Here is a 15686-nt window from a genome sequence, read left to right on the forward strand (position 1 = left end):
AAACAACACCCTGCTGATTGGAATACATGAATTTTCATTTAATATTTTTTTTTAAGATTGCCTGAAATAAGGTCTTGAAATTAACTGAGAAAACTAAATATATTTTAGATTTTTACTAGTAGGAACTGTTGCATCTTTTATAAATAACTCATCAGCTTAAAAATATTATGGTAAGTCCCCCATTTTTTTCTCACCCATTTTAGATGATTCAAAACAAAATATCACTTAATAAAATTTTGAAGAATTCTTTATCTAAAGACAAGTATTTCTAGCTTACTGAAATTTTACTTAAGTGATTTTGTATTAAGTGTAACTTGATATTTTGATTAGAAAATAGACATACTTGGTGATATTTTGCACCTTTACAGTGCAACAGACAAATAATAATGCAGCTTTGTTTTGCTTATGTAATATTCCTGAGACATGTCTGCCATCTACTGGATGTGTCGTTCCTTCACGGTTTGTAGCTGTGGTGCAAAACATGATCCCCACTATGTCGTCACATGTGGAATTAAATCTGTATTGGTAGAGGGTGTGGTTGGGGATCATACCAAAATATTTTGGTGGTGCAGCAAGTTACTCATGGCAAACTCAAAATAATTACTGTTCTGAAACCTCTTGAAACTTTGGAAACACTTGTATTTCAAACATTGTGGCAGAGTGTGGCTGAAAAGGAACATGCCACCCACTAAACACTCTGGCAGTTGCCTGGATGGTTCAGGAAATTAGCGTTTAAAGGCTATATTTGGTGCAGGGGTTGTACATGCACTAGCACATACCTTGCTCATATAGAAAGCCTGTATGTACCTGAATATTTGACACCAGCAAAATGACTCACTCATCTTCAACCGCATACTCTATTTAAGGGTCACTGGGAGCCAGAGCCTATCCTAGCAGTCAAAATTAATATTATTTATTAATTTTTAACAGGGTAGAAGACTTTCTGGTTCCTGAACTGCAAGCAACAGAGGAGGAGAAAAGTAAACTGGAATCTGGGTTGACCAATGGTGATGAGCCTATGGACCAGGACCTTTCTGTTGTCCCAACCAAATGCATCTCCAGTGTAGAAAATCTTGAAATTAGGTCAGTTGTCTTGCTAGCTGCTTCTCAACCAATATCACAGGAATTTAAAATATTTTCTTGTCTCCATTCCTTTCCAGAGCCAGGGTAACATACATAGACTACGAAGGCCGCTCTGATGGCGATTCTATAAAAAAGATCATTAATCAGATGAAACCCAGACAGCTGGTGATCGTTCACGGGTCTGCAGAAGCCAGCCAGGATTTGGCTGATTCCTGCAGGGCTTTCAGCAAGGACATCAAAGTCTACACTCCCAAACTGCAGGAGACTATAGATGCCACGAGTGAGACACACATCTACCAGGTCAGCAAGTAGGGTTTGCATGAATTCAGATGTTTAAAACATGACACTATTGTTGAAAGTTGAGTTGATGGCGGCTAACTCCCAATGACGCCATGAATAGTAATAGTTTAGTAAAACAGGAGGAGAAGGGGGGTAGTGCATGAGCCCGAAGTCAATTTTGACCTAATCGGCATCACATCAGTTGCCCAAACAACACTTGGCATCAATATGCCATGGCTTAGAAAACAATGTGTAATGGCCATCCCAAGGTGGTAGCTATAGCCAGATAGGAGTGGATGGATTCCACAGGGATAAAAATTTTAAAATGTTTCAATCATATTGAAAGGTATACCACATTATATTCCAAAAGGTGTATTTTGGACTATTGACTAAATGTTATGGTGTAAGAAAACAGCTAAAATGGTGACAAAGTTCAGTTTCAGTTTGTATAGGGCTCAAAGATTTTAGTTGCTCCAAAGTTGGAAAAAAGTGATGCAAATTGTTAGTTGAGCTTTATCGTTAATAAATGGGATAGTTTTGACTGTGTTGAATGCTGGGTCTCCAAAATAAAAGTCAAACGGGGTTAACGTCCATTGGATTCTGTATGTTACCCCTCAGTTTGATAACTTGAGCATGACAGAAGGTGTACATCTGTCCCTGAAATACAGTGATGGATAATTTCAGTTGAGGTCTAAAGAGAGCTTTCTAGTCCTTTTCTGAAAAATATTCACTTGAAGAGAATATCACTTTGGAATTTAATCCTAGCATCTGGTTGCCAGCCTCACTAGTTATTGGAGAACTGACTAGCTGGTAAATGATGTTTTAATGGAGTTTGACAGAACTTCGACTTTTCAGTTTCATGTTCTGTTAGAGGGGTCGTGTTCAAAGATATTCCAGAAAGGGTCAAGAGGGTGCAGGTTTTCTTCGCAACTGCTGACTCCAAGTGATGTTAATCAGGGAAATCACCTGCTGGAATCAGTTTATTTATCTATCTAACTACTTATTTATTTTAATTTGGCTTAGCTAGGTCTTGATGCAGGTAGTGTGTTATGATAAAATTTTAAAACTTTTCCAGCTCTAACCTCATGTGCTGACTGTTTTGGTAATGACAGCGCATTGAGTCCCACCTCCATAATGGATGCATTGATCTTGATTACTGTACTTTGTCATGAAATGTATGAATTAGTTTTGTCACTGTTTGATATCTTGTTAACAGCTTCTTATTGTCTAACGGTGTAGGTGTGGTTGAAAGACTCCTTGGTGAGTTCTCTGCACTTCTGCAAGGCCAAAGACACAGAGCTGGCATGGATCGAGGGGGTGTTGGACATGCGCGTTGTGACTGTAGACACGGGGGTGATGCTGGAGGAGGGTGTGAAAGAGGACGCTGAGGATGGTGAGCAGTCTATGGACACTGCCCCTGAGCTTGGCAGTGACAACAGCGCCACACAAGTGGCAACACAGCACGCCATGAAGAACCTGTTTGGAGAGGATGAGAAAGAGCCGTCTGAAGAGAGCGACGTCATTCCCAGCCTGGAGCCACTGCCACTACAGGAGGTAAAACAAGCCACAAATACAGATTAATTGCAGCACATTTCCTGTTACTAATGATCACACAATTATTTTTGAATACAAGTTAAGGGGGTCTGATTGCTTGGGAAATACATTTCTAGCACTTACAGGTAAGGTTAAAACATTCTATTGTTTTACTATAGACAGGTTACAGATATTTCTCAAAAGAACAGACATACATTTTGAAAAATTCATTTCAGAAATGCAGTAAACTGTTTGATAGGGTTTGAGTATTCAAACAAAAAAGTGGGCAGAAAGTCAGGAAAAGAATATTTTGTCAACAGTAATCTACAGTTTTCTCAATCACTCATTTTGGTAGGTAAGCAAATCTCTGAAGTCTTTACACTTTTGTGAAATGCAGTGGTGGGCACAGTTCTGCTAATCTGCTAACCGCTAATTATTGAAGCTAACTTTTTTATTAGCAGATTAACTTTTCAGCTAACTTCAAAAACCATCAGTGGACTAATTACCTTCCGATAACTTTTAGAACGCTAACGTTTTTTTTACATAGTAACATTTAGTAACTCCTATGTATTTTGCACCAGTGAGGCAGCTAAGAGGAGCTGAGCTCAACTCTACCCCAGCAGAAGGGCCATGGCCACCAGGCTGCTACAAAAAAAACAAAAGTCATTACCCTTCACAGCATACAGTGGTCCAACCGTGAGGCCAAAGGCCTCAAAAGGAAAGCAAGTTTGACTTGTGGTTTTGATTTATAAACCAAATTAATCTGGATAGTTTAATTGCATTAATGTCAACTCTGTCATTTGTACAAAGTCAAATTATAAAACATATCTTTTAATTTTAAAATAATGCACTAATTCTGAAGTTTTGAACATTAACACACAGAAATGCCAAACTGCATTATGGGTAAACAGCCTGCGATCACCGGTTGGTTGATTCATTTAACCAACACAAAACTTAATGTGTGTTGGCTTTTACAAATAAATGTGTATTTGTAAAATATGTCTTTTTTTTCATTTGTTAAAAAAGCCATTTGCCATACCAAAAATTCTGTTTAAGTTGTGATTCAGCCAGGCAGCAACAACCGTGTTAACCAGGCTTCATTCATTTTGACCCATCTACTGGGTGGGATATTGCATACTGGCATATTATGTTACTATGCTTTTTACTTTTTTGCTCTTTTACTATGCTTTTAATCTTTTAATTCATTACCTCCACCAAGGAGGTTATGTTTTCAGTCGCGTCTGTTTGTTGGGTTGTTTGCAGGATTACTCAAAAAATCCTCAATGGATTTCAATGAAATTTTTAGGCCTTTAATCCCGTTGCTCCCGGTGTGTAGTGAGCGCCTTGCATGGCAGTACCCTGACATCGGGGTGAATGTGAGGCATAATTGTAAAGCGCTTTGAGCATCTGATTCAGATGGAAAAGCGCTATATAAATGCAGTCCATTTGTATTTTAAAGATGCTAATCAGTGTTTCAATGGCTAGCTTCACCATTGTCAGGCAACTTTGCAAAATGTGATGGCAGTGTTTTTCCACAGCACCACTGCAAGAACCAGAATGTGCATAAATGGGAAACTATCAATCAATCAATTTTATTTATATAGCGCCAAATCACAACAAACAGTTGCCCCAAGGCGCTTTATATTGTAAGGCAAGGCCATACAATAATTATGTAAAACCCCAACGGTCAAAACGACCCCCTGTGAGCAAGCACTTGGCTACAGTGGGAAGGAAAATCTCCCTTTTAACAGGAAGAAACCTCCAGCAGAACCAGGCTCAGGGAGGGGCAGTCTTCTGCTGGGACTGGTTGGGGCTGAGGGAGAGAACCAGGAAAAAGACATGCTGTGGAGGGGAGCAGAGATCGATCACTAATGATTAAATGCAGAGTGGTGCATACAGAGCAAAAAGAGAAAGAAACAGTGCATCATGGGAACCCCCCAGCAGTCTACGTCTATAGCAGCATAACTAAGGGATGGTTCAGGGTCACCTGATCCAGCCCTAACTATAAGCTTTAGCAAAAAGGAAAGTTTTAAGCCTAATCTTAAAAGTAGAGAGGGTGTCTGTCTCCCTGATCTGAATTGGGAGCTGGTTCCACAGGAGAGGAGCCTGAAAGCTGAAGGCTCTGCCTCCCATTCTACTCTTACAAACCCTAGGAACTACAAGTAAGCCTGCAGTCTGAGAGCGAAGCGCTCTATTGGGGTGATATGGTACTACGAGGTCCCTAAGATAAGATGGGACCTGATTATTCAAAACCTTATAAGTAAGAAGAAGAATTTTAAATTCTATTCTAGAATTAACAGGAAGCCAATGAAGAGAGGCCAATATGGGTGAGATATGCTCTCTCCTTCTAGTCCCCGTCAGTACTCTAGCTGCAGCATTTTGAATTAACTGAAGGCTTTTTAGGGAACTTTTAGGACAACCTGATAATAATGAATTACAATAGTCCAGCCTAGAGGAAATAAATGCATGAATTAGTTTTTCAGCATCACTCTGAGACAAGACCTTTCTGATTTTAGAGATATTGCGTAAATGCAAAAAAGCAGTCCTACATATTTGTTTAATATGCGCTTTGAATGACATATCCTGATCAAAAATGACTCCAAGATTTCTCACAGTATTACTAGAGGTCAGGGTAATGCCATCCAGAGTAAGGATCTGGTTAGACACCATGTTTCTAAGATTTGTGGGGCCAAGTACAATAACTTCAGTTTTATCTGAGTTTAAAAGCAGGAAATTAGAGGTCATCCATGTCTAGACAATCCTGCAGTTTAGCTAATTGGTGTGTGTCCTCTGGCTTCATGGATAGATAAAGCTGGGTATCATCTGCGTAACAATGAAAATTTAAGCAATACCGTCTAATAATACTGCCTGAGGGAAGCATGTATAAAGTGAATAAAATTGGTCCTAGCACAGAACCTTGTGGAACTCCATAATTAACTTTAGTCTGTGAAGTAGATTCCCCATTTACATGAACAAATTATAATCTATTAGACAAATATGATTCAAACCACCGCAGCGCAGTGCCTTTAATACCTATGGCATGCTCTAATCTCTGTAATAAAATTTTATGGTCAACGGTATCAAAAGCAGCACTGAGGTCTAAGAGAACAAGCACAGAGATGAGTCCACTGTCCGAGGCCATAAGAAGATCATTTGTAACCTTCACTAATGCTGTTTCTGTACTATGATGAATTCTAAAACCTGACTGAAACTCTTCAAATAGACCATTCCTCTGCAGATGATCAGTTAGCTGTTTTACAACTACCCTTTCAAGAATTTTTGAGAGAAAAGGAAGGTTGGAGATTGGCCTATAATTAGCTAAGATAGCTGGGTCAAGTGGTGGCTTTTTAAGTAATGGTTTAATTACTGCCACCTTAAAAGCCTGTGGTACATAGCCAACTAACAAAGATAGATTGATCATATTTAAGATCGAAGCATTAAATAATGGTAGGGCTTCCTTGAGCAGCCTGGTAGGAATGGGGTCTAATAAACATGTTGATGGTTTGGATGAAGTAACTAATGAAAATAACTCAGACAGAACAATCGGAGAGAAAGAGTCTAACCAAATACCGGCATCACTGAAAGCAGCCAAAGATAACGATACGTCTTTGGGATGGTTATGAGTAATTTTTTCTCTAATAGTTAAAATTTTGTTAGCAAAGAAAGTCATGAAGTCATTACTAGTTAAAGTTAATGGAATACTCAGCTCAATAGAGCTCTGACTCTTTGTCAGCCTGGCTACAGTGCTGAAAAGAAACCTGGGGTTGTTCTTATTTTCTTCAATTAGTGATGAGTAGAAAGATGTCCTAGCTTTACGGAGGGCTTTTTTATAGAGCAACAGACTCTTTTTCCAGGCTAAGTGAAGATCTTCTAAATTAGTGAGACGCCATTTCCTCTCCAACTTACGGGTTATCTGCTTTAAGCTACGAGTTTGTGAGTTATACCACGGAGTCAGACACTTCTGATTTAAAGCTCTCTTTTTCAGAGGAGCTACAGCATCCAAAGTTGTCTTCAATGAGGATGTAAAACTATTGACGAGATACTCTATCTCCCTTACAGAGTTTAGGTAGCTACTCTGCACTGTGTTGGTATATGGCATTAGAGAACATAAAGAAGGAATCATATCCTTAAACCTAGTTACAGTGCTTTCTGAAAGACTTCTAGTGTAATGAAACGTATTCCCCACTGCTGGGTAGTCCATCAGAGTAAATGTAAATGTTATTAAGAAATGATCAGACAGAAGGGAGTTTTCAGGGAATACTGTTAAGTCTTCTATTTCCATACCATAAGTCAGAACAAGATCTAAGATATGATTAAAGTGGTGGGTGGACTCATTTACTTTTTGAGCAAAGCCAATAGAGTCTAATAATAGATTAAATGCAGTGTTGAGGCTGTCATTCTCAGCATCTGTGTGGATGTTAAAATCGCCCACTATAATTATCTTATCTGAGCTAAGCACTAAGTCAGACAAAAGGTCTGAAAATTCACAGAGAAACTCACAGTAACGACCAGGTGGACGATAGATAATAACAAATAAAACTGGTTTTTGGGACTTCCAATTTGGATGGACAAGACTAAGAGACAAGCTTTCAAATGAATTAAAGCTCTGTCTGGGTTTTTGATTAATTAATAAGCTGGAATGGAAGATTGCTGCTAATCCTCCGCCCCGGCCCGTGCTACGAGCATTCTGACAGTTAGTGTGACTCGGGGGTGTTGACTCATTTAAACTAACATATTCATCCTTCTGTAACCAGGTTTCTGTTAGGCAGAATAAATCAATATGTTGATCAATTATTATATCATTTACCAACAGGGACTTAGAAGAGAGAGACCTAATGTTTAATAGACCACATTTAACTGTTTTAGTCTGTGGTGCAGTTGAAGGTGCTATATTATTTTTTCTTTTTGAATTTTTATGCTTAAATAGATTTTTGCTGGTTATTGGTAGTCTGGGAGCAGGCACCGTCTCTATGGGGATGGGGTAATGAGGGGATGGCAGGGGGAGAGAAGCTGCAGAGAGGTGTGTAAGACTACAACTCTGCTTCCTGGTCCCAACCCTGGATAGCCACAGTTTGGAGGATTTAAGAAAATTGGCCAGATTTCTAGAAATGAGAGCTGCTCCATCCAAAGTGGGATGGATGCCGTCTCTCCTAACAAGACCAGGTTTTCCCCAGAAGCTTTGCCAATTATCTATGAAGCCCACCTCATTTTTTGGACACCACTCAGACAGCCAGCAATTCAAGGAGAACATGCGGCTAAACATGTCACTCCCGGTCCGATTGGGGAGGGGCCCAGAGAAAACTACAGAGTCCGACATTGTTTTTGCAAAGTTACACACCGATTTAATGTTAATTTTAGTGACCTCCGATTGGCGTAACCGGGTGTCATTACTGCCGACGTGAATTACAATCTTACCAAATTTACGCTTAGCCTTAGCCAGCAGTTTCAAATTTCCCTCAATGTCGCCTGCTCTGGCCCCCGGAAGACAATTGACTATGGTTGCTGGTGTCGCTAATTTCACATTTCTCAAAACAGAGTCACCAATAACCAGAGTTTGATCCTCGGCGGGTGTGTCGTCGAGTGGGGAAAAACGGTTAGAGATGTGAACGGGTTGGCGGTGTACACGGGGCTTCTGTTTAGGGCTACGCTTCCTCCTCACAGTCACCCAGTCGGCCTGCTTTCCCGGCTGCTCGGGATCTGCCAGGGGGTAACTAACGGTGGCTAAGCTACCTTGGTCCGCACCGACTACAGGGGCCTGGCTAGCTGTAGAATTTTCCACGGTGCGGAGCCGAGTCTCCAATTCGCCCAGCCTGGCCTCCAAAGCTACGAATAAGCTACACTTATTACAAGTACCATTACTGCTAAAGGAGGCCGAGGAATAACTAAACATTTCACACCCAGAGCAGAAAAGTGCGGGAGAGACAGGAGAAGCCGCCATGCTAAATCGGCTAAGAGCTAGTAGCTACGCTAAGCTAGCGGATTCCTAAAAACACGCAAAGTGAATAATGTGTAAATAATTTAGGTGATTCAGCAGAAGGAGAACACTAGCTAGCTAACACTTCGCTAGAGAAACTAGCGAACATCAGAATGATTTTTAGGGCAAAGTGCTGCTTTAAAATCATGTGTTCTCCTTATCAATAATAAATTGTCTGAAAACTGTCATTTATGAATTCTCTGATGGAGAATTTTTGATACTCTTGAACTGTAAGAATTCTGGTCACTTCTTGATTAGTGTGGTTTTAAGTATTTCAGGCAGACATTTTTCCCAATTCTTTAGTTCAGTTTTCAAATGCAAACCACTGAATGTTTTTCAGATTCACAGCCAATATTAATGAAATAAAGTTTGCTGATGTTGTATTTCTACTGTCAGATTTTTTTCTGTCCTTTCTATGTGAATTAAAGCTGTTAATGGATCTCATATGTTTACGTTTAGGCCATAATTAATTGTTTCATATTCAGAATGTCAAAAGTAAAACAAAAAATTTGCAGCTTTAGATTCTCAGTAACCACAATATTATTATAATTTTCCAATGAAATATAATGACATTCCTTCTTATTTTAGTTCTGAAAAAGCACCAGATGCTATCTACAGACGTATTGAAGTTTAATATTTTCTTGTCTGAGTCGCCCCTGTGGAAGGGAAACCCCCAGCTTTTGCTGTGGTCTTTAGGAAAAACTGCAATTGTTTCATTTTTCATTCCATTCCTACTTCCTTTCTCCGCTAAGAAAAACTCTTTTTCCCCTGAAGTCCTTCAGATTAGTCACTTTAATTCCAAAGAACAAGTGTTTGTTGTGTTATAAGATGCTCTCATTTTAGTCCTCGCACAGCAATAACAAAAGATGTTGTCCATGTGGGTGGTATCATATAGGAGCCTGTTGTTCAGATCTCAAGCTGTCGTCTCTGCTGACTTGAATCATGCTGAACGATTATGTAATATTCCCCTTACCCTAACTCCCTAACCCAGTTGTCACGAGCCTTGTAAATTACTTGTCCTCCATATGTTCCTCCTTACCTGCTATTTCACTCCAGCAGCTAATCAACAGCTAGCAGACACCAGACTTCTCCATGGTGAAGTATACGCTTTTTGAGTTGATTGAGGGGAAGGGAGCATAGTCTTTAATCAGTATCAGGTATCGGCCAATAATAGTTGAATTTGGGTAGAATGGTTAGAAACGTTATGACATTTAGTGGATGCTTGTTTATGATCCCCGTTATTCTCATACACATCGTTTGGCCATACCTCTGCAGGGATATTCATGTCTTTGGGTCATCTTAGAGATCTTAGAGAGTCATCAGGTCACTGGACAGAGATGTGTGGTGATGCTTATATCTTTGTAGTAGTATGAAGGTCCAAGTGTTTAGAGTCCTGCTACTTCCTGCGTAGTATCTCACTGGGCTGCGACTTGGCGAGTAGTTGGAGACACAAATTTGTGGAAAAAAAATGTGCAAATTAACGACAATTTTCTCTTGGAATCACACTGGCCTGTATTCTTTATTTTGTCGTGCTCCAAGGGTAGTTTGAGCCCAGAATGTCAGATTCTCATTTTTTGTGTCCAATCAGTCACAGTTTATTTTTATAGGCCGCCAGCCCCTTACAAAGTTGTCTTACATTTCACCGCACTTTTCTGGCTAATGGATGGTATATTGAGTTTTCAAGATGGCTTCGAGACGCTCTTGACTTTAACTATTTTGAGAGGAAATTTGTTGCGTGAATTTTTTGGACATGTTCAAAATTCCAGTGACATAACAGCGAGGCCCCGCGACTATATTTTCTTCTAAAGATGTTGGGAGACAGTTTTTGATTGATTGTAATACAGGTGTCGTAGTGCGGGAACCACCAGGATGTGGAAATTCTTGATAACGCTTAAGTAACAGTGACTAGCATACACTCTCCCATAATTCTTCCAGATTTCAGGGCATCAGTCTGTGTTCATCAACGAGCCACGCCTGTCAGACTTCAAGCAGGTTCTGCTGAGAGAGGGAATCCAGGCTGAGTTCGTGGGAGGAGTGCTGGTTTGCAATAACATGGTGGCCGTCCGCAGGGTGAGTGTCTTTCTCCACAGCAAAAGGAGTTCGCTGTCCGCCCGCTCCCTAAAATACTAATCACCATTAGCCCTCAACAGGAAATTTGACTCGCAGAGAAACCATATATCACAGCTTTGTTTCTATGCCAGATTCATGCTATCAGAATGTACGCTCTTGGTTGTACTCCATATTATTGTCTGCTCCACAAATACGGACTATCAGTTGCATCAACAAATACTGACTATGAAATGCTCAAATGCCACACAGAAATATTTGATCTTCAACAAAATAATAATTTTGACCTGTACATGGTTTACAGCAAGCACCTTTTTAAAAAATCAGAAATTGAGTTTATTGCCAAGTAAGTAAGCACATACAAGGAATTTGATCTGGTGTTATTGGTGCATAAGTAATAAGAAAACACTTATATAAGAAGTAAAGGAGTCAAATAGGCAATACTGTATTCACTGTTAAATAAATATAATGTAGTGGAGTGGGACTGTGCAAAACAGGTGATTGAAGGCTCTTATTGTTATATTATAGTGTACTAGCTGAGTTATATAACATGTGACCTGCCACTGACTGCAAACGATTTTCATTGACATATGAACAATCATCGTTATATTTATGTTAGTATGTCCACTTACCTTTGGCCACTTTGTGTACCAAAATTATACGATATGTTAAGTACAAATCTTTTCATGTTGACAAAATACTAATCAGCAAATGCAACAAAGAAATTCTTTGGCTCATTATCATAAATTCTTATCGTTGGAATTTAGCCGATGCGTCCTTATGTCTTGTTTTAATAATATTCAAAGAAAAGGAAGAAAATCAAAGACTGAAAATAAAATTGTGATGTTTTATAGAGGTTTAACTAATGGTTATTTTTATTATCAATGATTCTTAATTTTTTTTTAATTACACTCAACAAAAATATAAACGCAACACTTTTGGTTTTGCTCCCATTTTGTATGAGATGAACTCAAAGATCTAAAACCTTTTCCACATACACAGTATCACCATTTCCCTCAAATATTTTTCACAAACCAGTCTAAATCTGTGATAGTGAGCACTTCTCCTTTTTTGAGATAATCCATCCCACCTCACAGGTGTGCCATATCAAGATGCTGATTAGACACCATGATTAGTGCACAGGTGGGACTTAGACTGCCCACAATAAAAGGCCACTCTGAAAGGTGCAGTTTTGTTTTATTGGGGGTGGGGGGGATACCAGTCCAGTATCTGGTGTGACCACCATTTGCCTCATGCAGTGCAACACATCTCATAGAGTTGATCAGGTTGTCAATTGTGGCCTGTGGAATGTTGGTCCACTCCTCTTCAATGGCTGTGCGAAGTTGCTGGATATTGGCAGGAACTGGTACACGCTGTCGTATACGCCGGTCCAGAGCATCCCAAACATGCTCAATGGGTGACATGTCCGGTGAGTATGCCGGCTATGCAAGACCTGGGACATTTTCAGCTTCCAAGAATTGTGTACAGATCCTTGCAACATGGGGCCGTGCATTATCCTGCTGCAACATGAGGTGATGTTCTTGGATGTATGGCACAACAATGGGCCTCAGGATCTCGTCACGCTATCTCTGTGCATTCAAAATGCCATCAATAAATGCACCTGTGTTCTTCATCCATAACAGACGCCTGCCCATACCATAACCCCACCGCCACCATGGGCCACTCGATCCACAACATTGACATCAGAAAACCGCTCACCCACACGACGCCACACACGCTGTCTGCCATCTGCCCTGGACAGTGTGAACCGGGATTCATCCGTGAAGAGAACACCTCTCCAACGTGCCAATGCCAGCGAATGTGAGCATTTGCCCACTCAAGTCGGTTACGATGACGAACTGGAGTCAGGTCGAGACCCCGATGAGGACGACGAGCATGCAGATGAGCTTCCCTGAGACGGTTTCTGACAGTTTGTGCAGAAATTCTTTGGTTATGCAACCCGATTGTTTCAGCAGCTGTCCGAGTGGCTGGTCTCAGACGATCTTGGAGGTGAACATGCTGGATATGGAGGTCCTGGGCTGGTGTGGTTACACGTGGTCTGCAGTTGTGAGGCTGGTTGGATGTACTGCCAAATTCTCTGAAACGCCTTTGGAGACGGCTTATGGTAGAGAAATGAGCATTCAATTACACGAGCAACAGCTCTGGTTGACAATTCCTGCTGTCAGCATGCCAATTGCACGCTCCCTCAAATCTTGTCGACATCTGTGGCTTGTGCTGTGTGATAAAACTGCACCTTTCAGAGTGGCCTTTTATTGTGGACAGTCTAAGGCATACCTGTGCACTACTCATGGTGTCTAATCAGCATCTTGATATGGCACACCTGTGAGGTGGGATGGATTATCTCAGCAAAGGAGAAGTGCTCACTATCACAGATTTAGACTGGTTTGTGAACAATATTTGAGGGAAATGGTGATATTGTGTATGTGAAAAAGTTTTAGACCTTTGAGTTCATCTCATACAAAATGGGAGCAAAACCAAAAGTGTTGCGTTTATATTTTTGTTGAGTGTGTTCAAGCTGTACACACATTACATGCATTCTGACTTTAAAAGAAAAGGTTTTCATGTCCTAGAATCAATAAAAAAATTATCCAAAATATTTGATTGACTTAAGAGAAGGGTTAGTTGTTTTCTTTTTAAATAAGACATTTGGGGGGGGGGGGGGGGGGGGCGCTAGCGAGCGCAGTGGAGTAAAGACGCAACCTTTCAAGCTCCTGCAAATCCAGCAACTATTTTCAACTTTAAAGACATGCAAGTTACCTGCCTACTTAGTAAATCTCCTTCTAAAGGTGTTACCTGCTGCTACCGCACCAGATTCTTCAAGCAAAGTGGCATTTTATGGCCGCAAATCTACGAAAATACAAGTTCGAGGCCTCCTCCGGCACAAACTCCAGCGCAGCCAACGGTCAAAGTTCCATTGCGCCCGCCAGCCAAGCAGCGAAGTCTCCGAAAGCTACAACATGGATACAGATGCAATCAAAGCAGACATCCTAGCCTCACTGCGACAAGACTTCTCCACCATTATCAAAGGAGAAATGAAAGAAGCACTATGCGACAACTTTTGACTCACTCAAACGCAAATTGAAGAGGTAAAGACAGAGATAAGAATACAGCACTGCAACTCTCCGGGTGGAGCTTGACCAGGTAAAAGCTACCGTAAAATCAGTAGAAACCACATGTCCCCATGTCAAGATGGTACAAGCACAGGGACTGGTATCTGGTCTCCAAGCAGAAATAAAGAGGCTTAAGGACAAATGCGAAGACATGGAGGGGCGCATGCGGAGGGGAAACATCAGAGTGTCTGGGGTGATTCAAACGCAGGGCTCCAGCACACCAGAGGCTGTCCTCCTCGCTTTGAAAGAGGTATTTCGACTGGACAGAGAGGTACGTGTAGAGCGCTCTCACCGCAGCGGTCTTACCGTAAGCCGAGGGACAAACCACGCGGTCCATCACTCGCCAGACTCAAAGAGGGAGAGGCGCCAAGGATATTCTGAGGAGTAGCGCGCAGCGGAGGGTGGTCAGCTCCGTATAAAGGCAATTCCTCGTCCATCTTCCCGGACTACACGACCAGCGTTGTCCAGGCGCGTGCAGCCTTCACTGAAGTCAGAAAAATGCTTCGTGACAAGCCTGGAGTCCGGTACGGGATCCTCTATCCTGCTAGGCTCTGGGTCACATACAACAACGTGGAGAAGGAGTTCGTGGATGCAGCTAAGGCGATGGATTATGTCAAGGAAAAACATTCTGCTTCCCCAAGAAGACTGCGAACCATAACTGAACTGACATACATGAGGAGGTAACGCAAAGTGTTGCGAGTACTTCATTTAAAAAGTGTCTATTATTTCCAAGTAGAGCAGGGCCTGGTTTTCATTTTAAATCAGCTTATCATTTCATTTACATAAGCTCAGTCAGTGCGTCTTGGGACTGCTCGCACGGCTGTATTCCCTGAACCACAAGTGAGTTACTCATTTTTGATGGCAACATCAAGATGTAGGACTGTTGCGCTCAGGGACTTGATAAGTTACAATGTTCTTGTTCCTGTTTGGATCCCACTGTTCCCTGGGGATCGTGTGATAGGTTTCAAATTACAAAAATGTTTATTGTCAGTCAACGTTTATTTTATTATGATATGCAAACAGATCAGAGAAGTGGTAAAGACTATAGACTTAGACTGCTGGGGGGGTTCCCATGATGCACTGAGTGTTCTTTCCTCTTTTTGCTCTGTATGCACCACTCTGCATTTAATCATTAGTGATTGATCTCTGCTCCCCTCCACAGCATGTCTTTTTCCTGGTTCTCTCCCTCAGCCCCAACCAGTCCCAGCAGAAGACTGCCCCTCCCTGAGCCTGGTTCTGCTGGAGGTTTCTTCCTGTTAAAGGGAGTTTTTCCTTCCCACTGTCGCCAAGTGCTTGCTCACAGGGGGTCGTTTGACCGTTGGGGTTTTTACGTAATTATTGTATGGCCTTGCCTTACAATATAAAGCGCCTTGGGGCAACTGTTTGTTGTGATTTGGCGCTATATAAATAAAAATTGATTGATTGATTGATTAAAGGAAGGTATCTCTGTGTTAATATAAGATAGTGCTCTCATCAATCATATACTGAAAAACTCAATATGGGTTCCCTCAAGGTTATTAGTTATAATGTCAAAGGACTCAGTGGACCAATTAAAAGGAAAAAAATCCTTGGTCAACTTAAAAAGGAAGGTTGTCATATTGCATATTTACAGGAGACAC

At 41.1% G+C, this 15686-nt stretch overlaps 1 protein-coding gene across 1 annotated transcript in view; it reads left to right on the forward strand.

Annotated features, from left to right (window-relative positions):
* Positions 1 to 15686, forward strand: part of cpsf2 (cleavage and polyadenylation specific factor 2) — a 34365-nt gene that overhangs the window by 12658 nt on the left and 6021 nt on the right. Inside the window, exons 11-14 of the mRNA XM_034161588.1 lie at positions 931 to 1083; positions 1161 to 1383; positions 2602 to 2916; positions 10805 to 10939. Of these exons, the coding sequence (XP_034017479.1) occupies positions 931 to 1083; positions 1161 to 1383; positions 2602 to 2916; positions 10805 to 10939 (826 nt within the window). The remainder of the gene's footprint in view (positions 1 to 930; positions 1084 to 1160; positions 1384 to 2601; positions 2917 to 10804; positions 10940 to 15686) is intronic.

Source organism: Thalassophryne amazonica, chromosome 21 (assembly GCF_902500255.1).
Source record: "Thalassophryne amazonica chromosome 21, fThaAma1.1, whole genome shotgun sequence".
NCBI lineage: Eukaryota > Metazoa > Chordata > Actinopteri > Batrachoidiformes > Batrachoididae > Thalassophryne > Thalassophryne amazonica.